The following is an 18,904-nucleotide window of genomic DNA, read 5'->3' on the forward strand; positions in this document are numbered from 1 at the left end:
TTGCAGGAAATTGGCCTCGCGGATGACGTGCTTCCTGGTGACTTCCTGGTCGAGGTGACCAATAACATCCTGGTCGAAGTGATGTGCTCGAGGTCACCACATATTTTTCTGGTCGAGATGATCTGCTCAACCATTTGCTCACTTTTACTTTGAGGAGAGCACGATAATGTATGAGCAAACACCTTTATCTTGGTCACCCTATTTCATTCCCTAAACACCAGTCCCCAAGTTTCTAGTGTTGAGAGTGAAACGAATCAAGACTGGAAACTTTAGTGGTCTGCTCGTCTTCGCTTGGTTGAGCAGATCCTGGTGTGCTTGGCTTTCCGTCTCGCCATAAACAGGCTTTGAAACTTTGGTGAGCCTTTGCATGCCTCAGGAATTTTTACAACGTTTGGGAGTCTGCTCGCTTTCGCTTGGTCGAGCAGATCCTAGCACGCTTGGCTTCTGGTCTCGCCATAAACAGGCTTTGAGACTTGGTGAGCCTTTGCATGCCTTAGTAAATTTTTACAACGTTTGGGAGTCTGCTCGCCTTCGCTTGGTCGAGCAGATCCTAGCACGCTTGGCTTCTAGTCTCGCCATAAACAGGCTTTGAGACTTTGAGCCTTTGCATTCCTTTGATTCTTCAAGGATTGGGATTCTGCTCGCCTTCTCGTGGCCGAGCAGATCCTGGCATGCTTGGCTTCTGTCTCGCCATAAAACAGGCTTTGGGACTTTCAGCCTTTGCATGCCTTTGATTCTTCAAGGATTGGGATTTTGCTCGCCTTCTCGTGGCCGAGCAGATCCTGGCATGCTTGGCTTCTAGTCTCGCCATAAACAGGCTTTGCGACTTTGAGCCTTTGCATGCCTTTGATTCTTCAAGGATTGGGATTCTGCTCGCCTTCTCGTGGCCGAGCAGATCCTGGCATGCTTGGCTTCTGTCGCGCCATAAAACAGGCTTTGGGACTTTCAGCCTTTGCATGCCTTTGATTCTTCAAGGATTGGGATTCTGCTCGCCTTCTCGTGGTTGAGCATATCCTGGCATGCTTGGCTTCTGTCTCGCCATAAACAGGCTTTGAGACTTTGAGCCTTTGCATGCCTTTGATTCTTCAAGGATTGGGATTCTGCTCACCTTCTCGTGACCGAGCAGATCCTGGCATGCTTGGCTTCTGTCTCGCCATAAAACAGGCTTTGGGACTTTCAGCCTTTGCATGCCTTTGATTCTTCAAGGATTGGGATTCTGCTCGCCTTCTCGTGGCCGAGCAGATCCTGGCATGCTTGGCTTCTGTCTCGCCATAAAACAAGCTTTGAAACTTTGGTGAGCCTTTGTATGCCTTAGGAATTGTTTTTGCGAATTTTGCCCAATTGTCCTCACACGACTGAGCAGGTTTGGGCAAATCTTTACTTTGGCAAATTTTGCAAGATATGGCTGCTGGTCCTTCAAACGACCGAGCAGGAGTTGGCCCATGTTTGCCTTAGTAGAATTTACGAAATAGCCTGTTGGTCCTTTAGGCGACCTAGCAGGAATAGGCACTTGCTTGCCTTAGTAGAATTTCATGGAATCATCTGCTAGTCTTTCGATGATTGAGCAGGAATAGGCACTTACTTGCCTTGGTGAAATTTCGTAAAATTGCCTACTGGTCTTTCGTTGATCGAGCAGAAGCTGGCATTTTCTTGCCTTAGTAGAATTTTCGTAGGATTAGCTGCAGGTCTTTCGCTGACCGAGCAGAAGCAGACACTTACTTGCCTTAGCAAATTTTTTGTAGAATTAGCTGCTGGTCTCTCGTTGACCGAGCAGAAGCGGGCACTCTCTTGCCTTACTAGATTTTTTTGTAGAATTAGCTGCTGGTCTCTCGTTGACCAAGCAGAAGTAGACACTTACTCGCTTTAGTAGATTAGCTGCTGGTCTTTCGTTTGACCGAGCAGAAGCATGCACTTTCTTGCCTTAGTAGATTAGCTGCTGGTCTTTCGTTTGACCGAGCAGAAGCAGGCACTTACTCGCTTTAGTAGATTAGCTGCTAGTCTTTCGTTTGACCGAGCAGAAGCAGGCACTTACTCGCTTTAGTAGATTAGCTACTGGTCTTTCGTTTGACCGAGCAGAAGCGGGCACTCTCTTGCCTTACTAGATTAGCTGCTGGTCTTTCGTAAATCATTCTCATATTGAGCAACTTTCCAGATATCAAGTTGATTGAGTTATATCACTAGCTTTAATATGAGCTCTATCAGTTTGACATGTACAAACTATCCTCATCTGATAAATTACTAGTAGGTAAATACTATAGCTGCAAATAAAGGCTGCAAATGCATGTTTTCATGTAGATATCAAGACATAAATTTGTTAAAATTTCTGACCTGATTAAGATGCAACTTTTTGCATCAATGTCTCCTTCCATGTGCATAGCTTGCCTCATTCGCAAATGTATCAAAATTGACATTTTGTAGTGAAATTGCATAACAGAATTCCCTGCATATTCTTCAGATGAAAATGAGCTGTCTGATTCCTTTGGTAAATTTTTTTTTTGTGAACTTCGTTCTGCTCTATTGTTGTGACTATACTTCCCCTACAGCTTCTGAGCTTCCTTTCATTGTCACTGTGAAAACCTTCATACTTGTAATTAAATGAGCAAATTCTTTTAATACCCGAATTTGGTCATTGGGCTCTGGGCAGTGCTTAATCGAGAATCATTCCCAACAATTTAATTTGCAGATTACTTCTGCTTCGGCCAAATCCAAATTGGTAGAGACAATATGACTTTTTGTACTGATCCCCACAGACGGCGCCAAAATGTTGATGCGAGATTCTGGTTGTCCTCGTTATACGACCAGGGTCTCTGCTCGATCAACTTCACCACGACCAGGATCTCTCCTCGTAAAGCTTCTTCTCCAGAGGTTCCTGCGCACACAGACAGGTCAGAGTACGCCGGTTGTTTTCCCGGCGCAAACCCTCCGACGCTCAAGTCAGATATGAAGGTTCGGGGAACGCTTGCCACAAATCTTATGGCTGTTAGGTTGTTTTCTCTCTTTTAGAATCAAAATTGCTAACCCTTTTACCTTCGTTGGCTACCTTTTTATAGGCTTCCTCTGAATCCCAGTTTTTCGCAGCCTACGTCTGTTATCCTCCCACCTCTCGAACGTGGATTCTCCATTTCCGTAGTCATGGGTGGTTGCGTGGCCTTCGTGCCTAGATTCTCGGACTGGAGAGCATGCCTCGCCAACTGTCGTTGACCGGGTCTCCTCGAATCAACCTTTAGCAAGAATATAGCAGGAATGACTTTATGCTTCTTGTAGGAAATTGGTCTCGCGGATGACGTGCTTCTTGGTGACTTCCTGGTCGAGGTGACCAATAACATCCTAGTCGAGGTGATGTGCTCGAGGTCACCACATATTTTTCTGGTCGAGATGATCTGCTCAACCATTTGCTCACTTTTACTTTGAGGAGAGCACGATAATGTATGAGCAAACACCTTTATCTTGGTCACCCTATTTCATTCCCTAAACAGTCCCCATTCAAAAGTCGAGATTGATCGGCCGATAGGAATTCCGATTATAACAAATTATTTTAATTAAAATGCGTAAAAATAGAAAATTTTCAAATTTGGGAAAAATTCAACCCAATGCTTTTTTCGATACTCCTACACCCCAATCACTAACAAAATTATGGTTTACATTTGTTTGATTCGTTAATTTAAATTAAAATAACATTAAGCCAAAAAAAATTATATTTGGACGTTTGGGACAATGGGGTGTACCATTATTTTGACTACTAGAGATTTTTTTTGTCTTGATTAAAAGTTGGTATGGAATTTAGTATAATTCTTTTTTATCCTTATTAAATAGTTAGTACTGATCGATATTGACTAATTATGATCAGAACATTTTGATTGTCAATTCTAAATAAAAAACACGAGGTTAATGGAGGGCATTGAAGATGATACTTTTGAATAATTATTTTTATTTTAAAAAGTAAAATGAAATATAAGTAAAGTAAAATATTGTTGATATTTTTTCTAAAATATTTTATTCAATTATTTCTTTATAAGTTTTGTCAATATCTTTTATCTCCTACCTTAAACAAGATTAATCGCCAATTCGACATGGCCATCTTCAAAAATTGGTCCTGTTACTTGATGAAGTTAGTCAATTAAAAAAGAAAAAAATCAATTAGTAGTTGAACATCAAATCTAACTTAAAATTTTCCACCTTAAAAAAAAAAATTATATTTGGACATTCGGGACAATGGGACGTATCATTATTTTGACTACTAGAGATTTTATTTTTTATTTTTTGTTTCGATTAAAAGTTGGTATAGTATAATTTTTTTATCCTAATTAAATAATTACTACAATAGATATTGACCAATTATAATTAGAACATTCTGATTTTTATTTTTATTTTTAAAAAATAAATTAAAATATAAGTAAAGTAAAATATTGTTGATATTTTTTCTAAAATGATTTATTTAATTATTTCCTTATAAGTTTTGTCAATATCTATTATCTCCTACCTTATTCAAGATTAATTGCCAATTCGACATGCTCATCTTCAAAAATTGGTCCTGTTACTTGATGAAGTTAGTCAATTATTGTTAAAAAAGAAAAAAATCAAGTAGTAGTTGAAAATCAAATCTAACTTAAAATTTTCCACCTTAAAAAAAAAAAATTCAATAAGCACTTAGTGGTTACACATCAAATCTGACTTAAAACTTTCCACCATTGACGGGGGGAAATAGAAAACCGAGTTGGTGAAGCCACCTTCAACCAGTTCAACAGGTAAGTCAAACCGCGTGCAGAAATAAATAAAACATTAAAAAAGTAACAATATTAAGTCCCTATATTTTTATTATTTATCAGATAAACTCATAGTTTATTATTCGCATCACATAAGTCCCTAATGTCAAATAATTCGTTATGACATGCTCTTTAAACATTTTGTTCTGTTATCAATATATTTTTAAATTTTTGTTCAAAATTATTATCAACAATTAAATAATTAATTTCTTTAGGTTACTCAGGATTTGATATTACAAGTGTACGTTCGTCATATTAATGAGCATCGGGCTTACGGCTTTACCCCATACAAATGGACAATGAACCTTATTTGGAGAAAACCAAAAACCTTGGGGACCCTTCTGTCATTACTCCATAAAAAAATCCCAAATAAATCGGTGTCCCCTTGTCGTTTTCTCCCACCGACTACAACAAATGGAGACCGTCCATCGGCACTCATCCAACGGCTACAACACAATTCCCTTAAATCGGGACCCACAAGATCCTACCACTAAAAACACATTAAATAATAATAATAATAAAATATTGAATAGCCCACCATTTTGAACTATAAATAGGCAGCCACGGCTCCACTGTAAAAGTCGCCATTCCCCCCCTCTATTTCCTCTTTCTCTGGTCAGCTTTCTCTCAATTCTAGATCTACCCGGTTCGCAGGTAGAGTTTCTGATTCCATATTGCTGCTCCTTTCATAATTTAATTGAGTTTTGGTGGGTTAGTTTGTATTATATTTGATATTTGTTTTGAAGGAATTTATTAAAAGGAAAAAAGATAATAAGTAAAAAAATGGAAGTTGAGAAACTTAACGGAGAGTTCTGAGAATTGTAATGAAAATAATTGATGTTGGATAAGTTCATATAGATCGTGGTTGATAAGGCTGATGTGGGAATTTTTTTATTATTTATTTGTCATTTGGTGTGTCTGTGTGTGTTAATTCAATAGATCTGGAGTTCTTGTGAATTTATTGGGAATTTTTTTATTTAAATTTTGCAGTTTTTGAAGAAAAATATGGAGACTTTTTTGTTCACTTCAGAATCTGTGAACGAGGGTCATCCAGACAAGCTCTGTGATCAGATCTCCGATGCCATTCTCGATGCTTGTCTCGAACAAGACCCAGATAGCAAGGTGGCTTGTGAAACCTGTACCAAGACTAACTTGGTTATGGTTTTTGGAGAGATCACAACCAAAGCTAATGTTAATTACGAGAAAATTGTTCGTGACACTTGCCGCAACATTGGATTTGTCTCTGATGATGTGGGTTTGGATGCTGATAACTGTAAGGTTTTGGTTTACATTGAGCAACAAAGCCCTGATATCGCCCAGGGCGTTCATGGTCATTTGTCTAAACGCCCCGAGGAAATCGGTGCTGGTGATCAGGGGCATATGTTTGGTTATGCTACCGATGAGACTCCTGAATTTATGCCTCTGAGTCATGTTCTTGCCACCCAGCTTGGTGCTAAACTTACCGAGGTTCGAAAGAATGGCACTTGCCCTTGGTTGAGGCCTGATGGCAAGACACAAGTTACTGTTGAGTATTACAATGAGAATGGTGCTATGGTTCCTGTGAGAGTTCACACAGTTTTGATCTCTACTCAGCATGACGAAACTGTGACTAATGATGAGATCGCTGCTGATTTGAAAGAGCATGTGATCAAGCCTGTTATTCCTGAGAAGTACCTTGATGAGAAGACTATCTTCCATCTTAACCCATCCGGTCGTTTTGTGATTGGTGGGCCTCATGGTGACGCTGGTTTGACCGGCCGCAAGATCATTATCGATACTTATGGTGGTTGGGGAGCTCACGGTGGTGGTGCATTCTCTGGAAAGGATCCAACCAAGGTTGATAGAAGTGGTGCTTACATTGTGAGGCAGGCAGCAAAGAGCATCGTTGCCAGTGGCCTTGCTCGCCGCTGCATTGTGCAGGTTTCTTATGCTATTGGTGTCCCAGAGCCCCTTTCAGTGTTTGTTGACACTTATCGAACTGGAAAGATTCCGGACAAGGAGATCCTGAGGATTGTGAAGGAGAACTTTGATTTCAGGCCTGGAATGATTGCCATTAACTTGGATCTCAAGAGGGGAGGAAATAGCAGGTTTTTGAAGACTGCTGCATATGGGCATTTTGGAAGGGAGGATCCTGACTTCACATGGGAGGTGGTGAAGCCCCTCAAGTATGAGAAACCCCAAGAGTAGAATTTAAGTATGCAGTTTCATTCTTTGTTTGAACTCAATAATTTACTTGTTCTTTCGTCTGCCTGTCAGATTCTGTCTTTTTTCTCTCTTGGTCTTGGCCTTTTTTTTTATAAATAAATTTGTATTATCTTTGCCATAATAGAAAGATATATGTGGTCTAATTGAGTCATAGTCGATGAAAGAATTACAGAGAAGTTGCCTGTATGAGATATGCTAGGAAGAGAAATAGAGATGGAAGAAGAGCTCGTTTGTGGAGAAACATTGTTATTTGTTAATGTACTATTAATGCATTTTTTTCTTCATAATCAAATTATGAGTATTCATCTACTTCTTATCTCTTGTCTTGTGGTGTGGTACATGGAAAATCAATTCTGCCATTAGATTTGTTAAGTTTTGGATACACATTATCACCTGTTATATTTGCTAAAAGTATTGTGTTATATTTAGATTTCGTACCATATAACTCAAAAAATATTACTTAATTTGAGAAATTGGATAAGAGGACTTGAAAAATATTCAACAGTTGCTGCGTATAGACTGTAAACCCATTTAAGTCGCAACGATTTTACAATTGTACACTCTGGTGCCGCCCGTCGGTAACCAGTAGTAAAGAGGCTAGTGGCACGTGAAGTCGGTGCTAAGTTTTAGGATTCAGATTTTAGGATTCCAGACCAAGTAATTGGTCTGGAATCTGGATTTTTCTCCTTTTGATCTCTTGTTAAGGACACCTTGTGATGCATTTTTGAACAGAAACTAAGCCACCTTTGACTCATTTGGCACCTCTATTTCAAAACATATGGCTATAAACAGTATATGCTATTTACATTATGCATAATGTAATAACAATGATCAAAACACCATATACGCATAAAAGGTTTGTTGTGTAATCAATTGGGAGATTTATTCATCTACGCTGGAAGTTCAATCGGCCTATAAAACTAGCAAACAGAGAAGCAAAAGCTATAGGATAGATGGCAAGGACAATGGCTGTAATGGCCAAGTGATCATGGTCAAAACCAAAGCAATGTTTCAGAAAGGCAGCTACTGTTTTGGTCTCCCCAAATACCGTAATTTCCTTGTCTATATCTCCGTATTGGGAATTTAACAAACCTTTTACTGTCCAATATATCCAATATGAAGGTATTAGGTAGTTGAACCATTGCCACCACTTGGGAACTTGCTGTAAAATGAACAACAGAACCAAGTTTTACCGGAATGTACTAATTGGACCAAAAACAAATCTAAATTGTGTTATTCAATTTTTACCGGTTCAAGAATGAAGAACCCAGAGAAAAGATTTAACATGGCGTGGTAGGCTGATGACAGAATTGCTGCTACCATGTAGTTTGGTGTCAACAACATAAGTAACATTCCCAGGTAGTTATAATACAGCAGCGAGCAGAACATCATATAGAAGTAGCAAAAGATCTTATACACTGATCCATAATATTCGACCATAGGATATGTAACCATGATGAAAATTCCTGTTTGGAAGAATATATAGGGAACCTCAGCTATGATCTGAGAATAATGACATATAATTTGAATAAGATTATCATGACAGAGATGATGTATTGACTTGATACTTAATTGAATGAGCTGAAAGTTTTCCAGAAATTTCACCTGCCCTAGTGCATAAGCCAAAGGAGAGTACATTCCTGCAAATCTTTCCCAGTACATGACAGTCAGCTCTGTTTGAACATATGGTAGCACTAATGTGCAATTAATTAGGCCAGAGAAGATCACAGCTGCACTCAGTGAACCATGTATATTGAACAAATTCTGCTGGTTACCACTGGCAAATGTGAAATAAATTTAGTTATATATCTGCAAAATGTTTGCCAATGAAAAACTTTATATCTTACAGCACTATTCATAATTTCTAAACAGAAAATGAAAATGAATGCGAATGAAACAAATAATTTCATAGAATTCAAAAGTTTTTGATGATAGGTAATGACCTAATATACTCTTTAAGGCTTAAGCTCTAATGGTTTGCTACATATACAAGGATCAAATATACACGCTATAGAAAATGAACTGAGAAGATTTAACGCTGGAGAACATCCTTTCCAGCTTACTAAGCCTGTAAAAGCTATCCTTCTTACTCATATGATTTCCTGCCACAGCTTTTGCTTATATTCTGCATATCCTTATGAGAAAATGAAAATTAATACTATTGATAATGCTATGAAGTGAATGCATTAGACTAGTTGAAGTGATCTGCTTGTGGTAAATGATAATATTCGGGCTTTCCTCAATTGTTCTCTCTTATATATTGCAATCTGACTTTCGTACAGCTAAATTGACAGAAAAATTAAAGTTAACAGTAAGTATACTTACATTTCTTTCCCTTGGTTCCAATATATTACACCAAAGAGTAAAGATAAGATAAACGCTTGCGTGATACGCGTCAAATTTTATGAGGGACTTCTCCAATAAGATAAGTTCTGTTTCCAAAGGCAAGACTTAAATTGTTCCCAACCATTTTGTGCAAATTGGGTTGGAAAATATAGATCACTTGAGCCTGGAGGTGACATACCAATGTCCTTGCAATCTCTTTGTTATTCCTAGAAGTCAGGTAAGAGAAAAATTTCAGTTGAAGATCTTCATCAGAAAAAATAGCATTGAAGCCATTCCACATATTCAGTGAAAGTCGAATTTTTCCAGAAACACTTTCAGGTAGATACCATTGTTCTACTGCATGTCATATATGCAATGCCACAGAAAGCATTTGAAGTGTGACTGGGTGGTTTAATATAGTACGTGTTCTAGATGACATTTGTCTGCACCAGTTTGGTCTCTGTGCAACCACAATGAGATTGTAGATACTTCAACTGATAGTCAACATTGAGCCCTTGGTTTCCATAAGAGGTGATTCTTCCTGGCTAGATCCCAATCTCTCTGTAATCTTTCCCATTTTTCTTTTAAATTTGCCTCAGCCAAATTTAAACATATGATATTTAGTAGCCAGTTTGAAGTAGAGAAGATGGAACTCACTCGTATAAAGCAGAATCTCTGTATATCCGGGCTAAATCTACGCCAAGTTGAGCTTCAGCAGATTTAGAAGAAACCTCTAACATCCATGTTGCCATCAACTGTACATGCATCTTTCATTCATCAACAACATTATCAAACAAAGCTAGCTAAGCTCAATCATTCAAATGTAGGAAAAAATCTCCGAATTTCAGCAATGTGCTGTAGGGCATATTCATTTGAGCCATATTGTAATCATGAGGGAAAGCTTCAAATTTTGAAGAAAAAACTTGGATACATTTGATATAAAATGTGACACATATTTTCTTTCTTTCTTTCTTTCAGAAACTTGAGAACATTCTATTTGTTCACTCCCTGAAGAGAAAATTAAACAATAAGTGGGAAAGTTTTAAAAGATCAGGCAATCTCTCAAGAACTCAGATTCTACTGTTGAACTAAGCTGTGCGGAGCATTTTATTATCTTCTGTCACGCGTGCATTTATAATATACACAATTAAAATCCAAACTTTGTTCTGATCCTTTATACAAAATGACATGGGAAGTCAACAAAAGATCTTGCTTCTTAACCAGAACCAAAGTCAACCATTGTCTTAGCATATGAAAATATATTAGTATACAGAGTTTGATCTAGAAATAATCGATGCGAAATTTACTTGAGATTACATACAAGAAACTTAATTTTGTTTGAGAATTATTAGTGCAACATATTTTACTGAGCAATTATTATTAGTATTTTTGTATTGTGATACTTTCTATATGAGAATCCTTTGAAAGGAGCAAAATAGGGTGGCATATTTTCATCCCACTATTTTTATAAACTTACCCTACTTTTAAAAGATATTTAAAATAAGTTCACATTATTTTTAATAAATAAAATTCAACAATTTTTTTTACTACCAATCAATTAAAGCCTTCTTAAAATTTTTTTTCTTACTCAAGCTTCTTTGATCATTAAAGTTGGCTTATACAAATTTTATTTGAATATTTTACCCTTACAGCATAAAATGACCCAATTGCCCTAACAAATATGTGCTCTTGTATCCAATAATTTAGGTATTTAATTTGTGCCTATAATTTAATTTATTTAATGAAATCTAATAATTTTTAGTACCTTACATGTAAATGACATAAATTTGTTAGTGTAAAGATATTATATTAAATTTAATTAAATAATAATAACCATACTGATAAAGTAGAATTGACACATCATTTAAAAACAATGAGTTTTATATAAAGTTAAAAAAAAAATGTTGAAGTTTGTTGATACCAAACATTTGACCTTACAGTAATAGTTGATAAAAGGCATGTAATAGGATATGTGAGATTGATGCCCTCAAGGTTGCCACCATTAAAGAGCTCCTTGATCTAAGGATATTATCGGTAAAGACCCTTTGATGTTTAAGTCAGACATCATGAGTAGCATCATAACACTTAGATAAATAATAAAACAGAGAATAAGAGAAAAGGCTTGGAGGATATTATACCCAATTCCCAGCCCACACAGCCCCGACACCCAGCGGCCAATATACATTTTCTTCTTTGGTCTTATCTTTGAGTGGTGACCTCTTCATATAAGAGCAATAATAAAAAAATATAATTAAGTTAGAAAATCTTATCTCCTATCTTGTCGGCTTTGAGTTTGGTGAGGATTAGAACTTGTGTTATTTTAATCTATTTATATTATTAGGATTTGCTATTGGATGTGAATTCTCGAGCTTGGATGCTCATTTATGTCATCAGGTTTGGTTAGGTAAAAACTTATATATAATAAAGTTAAAAAGTAACGTTGTGGTAATTTTACCTTATAAAGGATAAAATAGTCCATTTAAATTTGGTTAAAGCAATCTTAGTAGTCTAACATAATAAAAATAAAGCCACAAAAAAAATTAAATTAAGGTAGATCTAATTAATTAATTCTCCAAAACTCTTTTTTATTTGAAAATTTTAAAATAATGTGAACTTTTTTAATTATTGTCTAGAAATGGGGTGGATTTACAAAAATTGTGAGGTAGAAATATTGCCACCCAACAAAATATAAGGTTAATTTCAAATTATCTCTCGTGAAATGACAACTTTCAAAATATCCCCATACTATTATAAATCTCAACCTATCACAATTTGTTTAAAAGATAGGGGAAAAATCGAGGTAGATTGATTAATTTTTTTTTTATCTTCTTAACAAAAAAAAAGTAACTATTTTAAAATTTACAATAATTTAGGAGACATTTTAAAGATTGTAATTTCATGAGCGGGTAATCTAAAATTAATCCCTATATCAATGTGATATTTGTGTATATAAACTATAGTTAATAACATGGACCAATCACACATGGTTCTCCATGCAGCCCTTGGAACCAGAACTTTGTAAGAAAATTCAACTTTTAACTTTGTCCACCAGCCCTTACAACCATCCTTAAAATGATGATGATGCGACAAGTATAAGGTTGTTCTTCAAAATTATATTTAATAATCCATCTGTCATAAGCTTGAATAAAAAATTATCGAAAAGTCATTCATGTAAATTAACTACTAAATTAGAAAGCTTTAAGGTAACAGACAATCTATCACAAGCGCATACAAACGTACTGCAGATTTGAACACGAGATTTCTTGCTCAAATAGATTATAATCCGTCTTCTTCCTTCAGGGGTGTTTTCTCTGGATGAGAGAACACTGAATGGAAGCTAAACTGGATCTACAGGATCCGGATGGGTGCTCACTAGATTGAGCGTGGGCTTTTGTTTTTCTTCCTTTTATCATTCTGGTTTCGTCTCGTGTGCTGGTTGGCTTACAGCCCTTAGTCCTCGTGGGGCCAAAAGGTTTGAACCGTAAAAGAGAGAGGCTTTAAAGAAGACTGTAAACAGAATCGTAGAAGAAGGTCGAGGTAGGTGAGGATCTCGCGTGGTATTTAAGGCAAAAAGAGCTTGTCCTTAACAATATGGAAACAGAGGAGTTAATAAAGAAATGCAGTGCAATAACACTCGAAGAGGAGGAGGAAGATAGAGTCATTTTCGGGGGCAGTATGAAGGAAAAAGGGGCTCAGATCGCAGCAGGGTGCCTAGTTGGAAAAATCCTCACAACGAGAGGAGTCAGTCACGAGGGGATTAGAACAGCTCTACAACAAGCCTGGCGCCCAGTGGGAGTAGTCAAAGTAGAGAGCTTGCGAAATAAAATATTCATGTTCAAGTTTTCCTCAGCAGAGGATAAACGAAGAGTGCTAAAAGGGGGGCCATGGCATTTCGACCGAGCTCTTATAGTGCTCCAAGAGCCGAGTGGTATAGGCAATGTTACGGAACAATCATTTTCACACGTCTCATTTTGGGTGCAGCTGCATAATGTACCTTTAATGTGCATGGATATAAGCACAATTCGTGAGATTAGTTCTAAGATTGGGATGGTTGAAGATGTAGCTACAGATGCAACGGGGGACTGTTTTGGGGAATATGTGCGAGTCCGGATTTCGATAGATATCACGAAGAGGTTGAAGAAGGTCATAAGAATCCAACAGGAAGATGGGAAAGAGATTTTGGTTGGAGTTACTTATGAGAAGCTGCCAGACTACTGCTTTTGCTGTGGATACATCGGGCATCAATACAGAGAGTGTGCCACATATAAAGGCCAACCTAAAGAGGAGTTGGCATATGGAGCTTGGTTAAGGGCACTTCCATTACCGGAGCGAATGAGGTTTCAGAGGAGCAAAGAGAGGGGTAACAGGGACCAAAGTAAAACGACAAGAGAAGACAGGAACTCAGAAAGTACAGGCACCCCCCAACTGCAACAACTGAACCCGAAAGGGGAAATCGGGTCAGGGTCAATCCAACATCAAGATGAAGCAACCAGTCCTCAAATAAGCTTAAGACACGTGGCAGAGCTAGCTGGGGAACAATTAATGCCCCAAGAACGACAATCGAGAGAGCAGCAAGTTGAAAACAGAGAGCAGCAAGGCGCAGCAGGCAATGAGGTAGTGTCTGAAAATGTGTGCAAAAGTGCGGGAAATAAGATTGAAAAAAGACATATGGAGAAAAATATGGGGGGAGAAAAGGTGGACAAAAATCTCGAAATGGGCCACAAAATTCACCAGCCCATTTCAACAAGCACAACCCATATGAGCTCGGATGATGAAGGGGTGGTCGATGAGTCTCACTCAAGGAGGACGAAAACGAAATGGAAAAGATGGAAACACCAGGCCCGAAGCTCAAGTAAGAAAGGAATCACCCAAACCATACCAAATAACTTGAAGCGGATCAGCTGTGATTCACAAATGACAAGTTCACAAAGCAAAAAATACAAGATGGGCAGCAAGGGTGAGTGTAAGCCAAGTCAAGGAGAAAGAAATTCCCCCTCAGCTAAGCTCACTTCAAACTGGGACACATCAGCCATGGAAGGGGCAGAGGAGATAGGTTCAGCATTGAAAGAGATATCGGCGGAGGCTGGCTTCCAGCCCCGCCGGCAGCAATGAGGATCATAAGCTGGAACGTCCGGGGTTTGGGGAATACCCGGACGTTCCTCGCAATAAAAGACATTCTCCAATGTCATAGGCCACAAATCATTTTTCTGTGTGAAACAAAAATGAAGTCGGGGCATATGACAAACATGAGTAAAGGTTTAGGCTATGACAGTTGCTTCAATGTAGGGAGAAATGGCCTAGGGGGTGGTTTGGCTCTGTTATGGAATAATGAAGTGGATGTCAATATTATTTCCTACAGCAATCATCATATAGACGCAGTGATCCATGGGGTGGACGGAAAAATTTGGAGATGCTCAGGAATCTATGGCCACCCGGAAACTATACAGAAAAGACACACTTGGACTTTATTGCGGAGGCTTGCAGGTATGTTTACTTGGCCATGGTTATGTTTTGGTGACTTCAACGAAATCTTGCATCCAAATGAAAAGTTAGGGGGGAAAGATAGGAATTTGGATATGGTGGCTGCATTTAGGGAGACTGTTAATGACTGCAACTTGATAGACTTAGGGTGTAGGGGCTATCCTTTTACCTGGTCGAATAGAAGATTCGGCCCGCAGTTGATAGAGGAAAGACTCGATAGATTTCTCGGGAGTAAAGACTGGGAACAAAGCCCCTATAATCTGATTGTTTCCAACCTTGATACTTGGTGCTCAGACCACAGCCCTGTCATGCTAGAAATGCAAGAAAGGAATAAGTTTGCCTGGTACAAAAAAAATTCCAGCCCAAGAGTCTTTTATGAGGACATGTGGAGCCATTATGAAGTTTGCAAGAACATAGTGAAAGAAGAATGGTTGAAGGGTGGCAGCTGGAGTCAAGGGGATCCGGTTACAATCTTTAAAAAAACATCCAACAACTGTCTGGCCCAGCTGCGGATATGGAGTCGGAATGAGTTCGATGGGCAAAAAGAAAAGTTGAAGCAACTGAAGAAAAAACTTTCAGAAATGAAGCACAATTTCACGCAGAGGGAAGAAGTGAGTGAGATCAAAAGCACGGAGGAGCAAATTGAAAAAATGCTGCTGGATGAGGAAGTGTACTGGAAGCAAAGATCCCGAGCAGACTGGCTGAAGGAAGGAGACAAGAACACGAAGTATTTCCACTCAAAAGCTTCATCTAGGAAAAGGAAGAACCGAATATGGGGGGTCATGGACCAGCATGATGTATGGGTTGATGATAGAGAGGGGGTCGAAAAACAGTTCTGTGAGTACTTTGCAAGTTTATTTACAACGTCCAGCCCATCAGAAAAGCAAATAGAGGCTGCTCTAGCAGGATTAAAGCCAAGGGTCACCTTAGAAATGAACAACCAATTGGATTCGCCTTTCACGGAGGAGGAAGTCTCCACAGCTCTTTCCCAAATGTGTCCAACCAAAGCTCCTGGACCTGATGGACTGCCAGCAGCCTTCTTCCAAAAGCACTGGGACTCGGTCAAGCTTGGGGTTATCTCCACTTGCCTCCACATTTTGAACGGTAGAGAGGCTTTCTCCAACCTCCTGGTACAGGCAGAACAGCAAAGGCACATTCATGGAATTCATTTCGGCAAAGATGCAAAAGTCTCCCATTTATTATTTGCCGATGACAGCTTAATCTTCACCCGAGCAGCAGTAGAAGATTGTAAACACTTGAAGGCTTTATTTGAATGCTATGGGAAAGCTTCCGGGCAAATCTTCAACTTCGAGAAATCTTCGATGTTCTTCAGTAAAGGCACAAGGAATGATCAAATTACAGCCATAAGCGAGATTTTCCAGCTAAAGGTGGTCTCTCGGCACGAAAAATACTTGGGACTGCCCTCAATGATAGGAAGGAAGACAAAGAGTTTCTTTAACGAAGTTAAGTTAAGGGTGCTGAATAAAATCTCAAGCTGGCAACATAAGTTCTTTACAAGTGGAGGAAAAGAGGTGTTGATTAAAGCTGTTGCACAGGCTATTCCAACTTATGCCATGAGTGTTTTTAAAATTCCTCTAGGGCTGTGTGAGGATATCCAAAAAGCAATGGCAAGGTTTTGGTGGGGAACAAAACAGGACAGAAAAGGTATCCACTGGGCGCGGTGGGAAAGAATTAGTCACTCGAAAGCTAGAGGCGGAATGGGTTTCAGAGATCTCTCAAGCTTCAACCAAGCACTTGTAGCAAAGCAAGGGTGGAGAATTATGCAATTTCCAAGCTCGCTGGTGGCAAGAGTCTTAAAGGCTAGATATTTTAAGCATACGGGTTTTATGAATGCTGGTCTGGGATCAAAACCGTCGTTTGTTTGGAGAAGCATAGTTTGGGGAAGACAGGTGCTTCACAAAGGAGCGAGATGGCGAATTGGGAATGGACAGAATGTGCTGGTTTATGGAAACAATTGGATCCCCAGACCTACAACCTTTAAGCCAATATCAGCTCCTTCGATGGGGACTGACACCACAGTAGCGGAGTTAATAGACGAGAAGCAACAATGGAGGGAAGATTTGATCCTTCAGCATTTTAGGCCAGAAGATGCAGAAGCCATAATGCAGATTCCACTTCCAAAAAGACCAAAAGAGGATCAGTTGATATGGCACTACGATAAGAAAGGGTATTACTCGGTCAAGAGTGGATACCAAGTTGCTATGAGAATAAAGTTCCCTGAGGACCCAAGCTGCTCAAATCATGATCAAAACCTATGGCGTTTTATCTGGAAGCTTGCAATTCCAGAAAAAGTGAAAATTTTTTTATGGAGAGCAGCTCACGATTTATTGCCCACAGCAGAAAACTTATGGAAAAAAAAGGTTTTGCAGGAACCAATGTGCCAAAGTTGTCACTGTCATGTAGAAACGGTGTCCCATGCCTTGGTAGAGTGCAATAGGGCAAGGAAGATCTGGAGGTACTCTAATCTGGCAGAGGAATTGCGTGGAGTTTACAGGTGTGACATTGTTTGGATGCTGCAATTTTGGCCACGACAGCATGCTAAAGTTGAGGGAGCTGAAGTAGCAGCTTTACTATGGGCTATCTGGAAGGCACGAAACAAATGGCTTTTTGAAGGGAAAAAAGAAAACCCTCTCAGAGTAGTAGCAAATGCAGAGGCGATAGTGGAGTCTTTTAAAAAGATTAGACAACCGGAGATGGTTTATAAGACAAAGGGGAATGCTGAGAGGCAAAAGCAATGGAGTCCTCCTCCAAATGGATGGCAAAAAGTTAATGTTGATGCGGCTGTGGATGTTGAGAATCAAATGGCAGGGTTGGGGGTTGTGGTGAGAGACTCAGATGGAAACTGCAGAGCAGCTGCAATTAAAAGTCTGAGGCTTCCTGGTAGTGTGGCAATGGCGGAGGCAACAGCTATGGAATGGGGCCTAAAAGTGGCTGAAAAAGCTCATATTACTTTTGGAATTTTTGAATCAGATTCATTAGAAGTTATTGACTTAATCAACAAGAAGTCCAGTAGCTTAACTGAAATTGGATGGTTGATCTCTGACATTCAGGAAAATCTGCAGAATTTCCAGAATTTCAAAGCTCAACATTCCCCTAGAGATTGTAACTATGCAGCTCATTCATTAGCAAAGTTAGCTTTGCAAAAGAAGGAAACTGTAATTTGGTTGGATGAAATTCCACCGGAGATTATGTACTTGTTCTTAAGCTAATCAATCGAAAGGCATACTTTCTTTTCAAAAAAAAAAATAGATTATAATCCTCCGGATCTGAGCTCTCTCAAAGTTTTAAAGAATTTGTTGGTATGTCTTTTAGTTATGGTGTATAGGTACATCAAATTTAACTTTCTATATTTTTATTTATTAACCATCAATCACCATATGTATTTTTGCTCAGTGAGATGATCTTTTTTATGCTCAAATTCACTTCAATACCATATTTCACATATAAGGTGGAGGTACAACACAATCTAAATTGAAAGAACTGAGGACTTTTAAGAACATGTTGTTTGAACTAATTACTCAATGGTAACTACAATAAAACCTTGATTAATTAATGCTTATTAATTGATAATCTCAATTAAATAATAGTTTTTACAGACTTGGGACCAAAATGGTAAATAAATAATTTGATAAATTTATAAGATAATAACATTTTTGAAATTCATATTTTACTATAGAACCTAAGTAGTACTATATATAATTAATAATTACCTAATTTAAAACTAAATCCTTATGATAGGTGTCTGTGGTTTTTGTAAAATAAGTCCTCAATATTGCTTTTTTTTTTAATCCTCAAAATTGATTTCAGTTTAAATCTTACATCTAACTTTTTGTAATGCAAAATTCGAATAGCATTATCATTTTCTAATATAAAATTATTCAATGTCAGTATTGATATAAGCGTTTCTTTGCATGAGATATGCTCTATATATCATCTTTAAAATGAAAAAATAAAAATACTACAATAATCTTAGTACTAACCATATAATGTTAATAATTAATATTCAAATATAACATAATATGTACCTAATTTAGGTAATTCAATACTATAAACATGACTATATTTTCTAAAATAAAAAATATCTTTGTAAATTGATAATTTATTTAGTA

At 38.1% G+C, this 18,904-nt stretch overlaps 2 protein-coding genes across 2 annotated transcripts; both read left to right on the plus strand.

The window, feature by feature from the left end:
* The first annotated feature begins 5,312 nt into the window (after positions 1–5,312).
* On the plus strand, positions 5,313–7,277 carry LOC18039362 (S-adenosylmethionine synthase 2). Its single transcript, XM_006428205.2, has 2 exons — positions 5,313–5,417; positions 5,754–7,277. Exon 2 carries the CDS (start codon positions 5,769–5,771, stop codon positions 6,948–6,950), a length of 1,182 nt encoding a protein of 393 aa, XP_006428268.1. The 5' UTR covers positions 5,313–5,417; positions 5,754–5,768; the 3' UTR covers positions 6,951–7,277.
* A 7,262-nt stretch (positions 7,278–14,539) lies between these two features.
* Positions 14,540–18,004, plus strand: LOC112097210. Its single transcript, XM_024181822.1, has one exon. It carries the CDS (start codon positions 14,540–14,542, stop codon positions 18,002–18,004), a length of 3,465 nt encoding a protein of 1,154 aa, XP_024037590.1.
* The last annotated feature ends 900 nt before the right edge of the window (positions 18,005–18,904 follow it).

This window comes from Citrus clementina, unplaced genomic scaffold, assembly GCF_000493195.1.
Source record: "Citrus clementina cultivar Clemenules unplaced genomic scaffold, Citrus_clementina_v1.0 scaffold_6, whole genome shotgun sequence".
In the NCBI taxonomy this organism is placed as follows: Eukaryota; Viridiplantae; Streptophyta; class Magnoliopsida; order Sapindales; family Rutaceae; genus Citrus; species Citrus x clementina.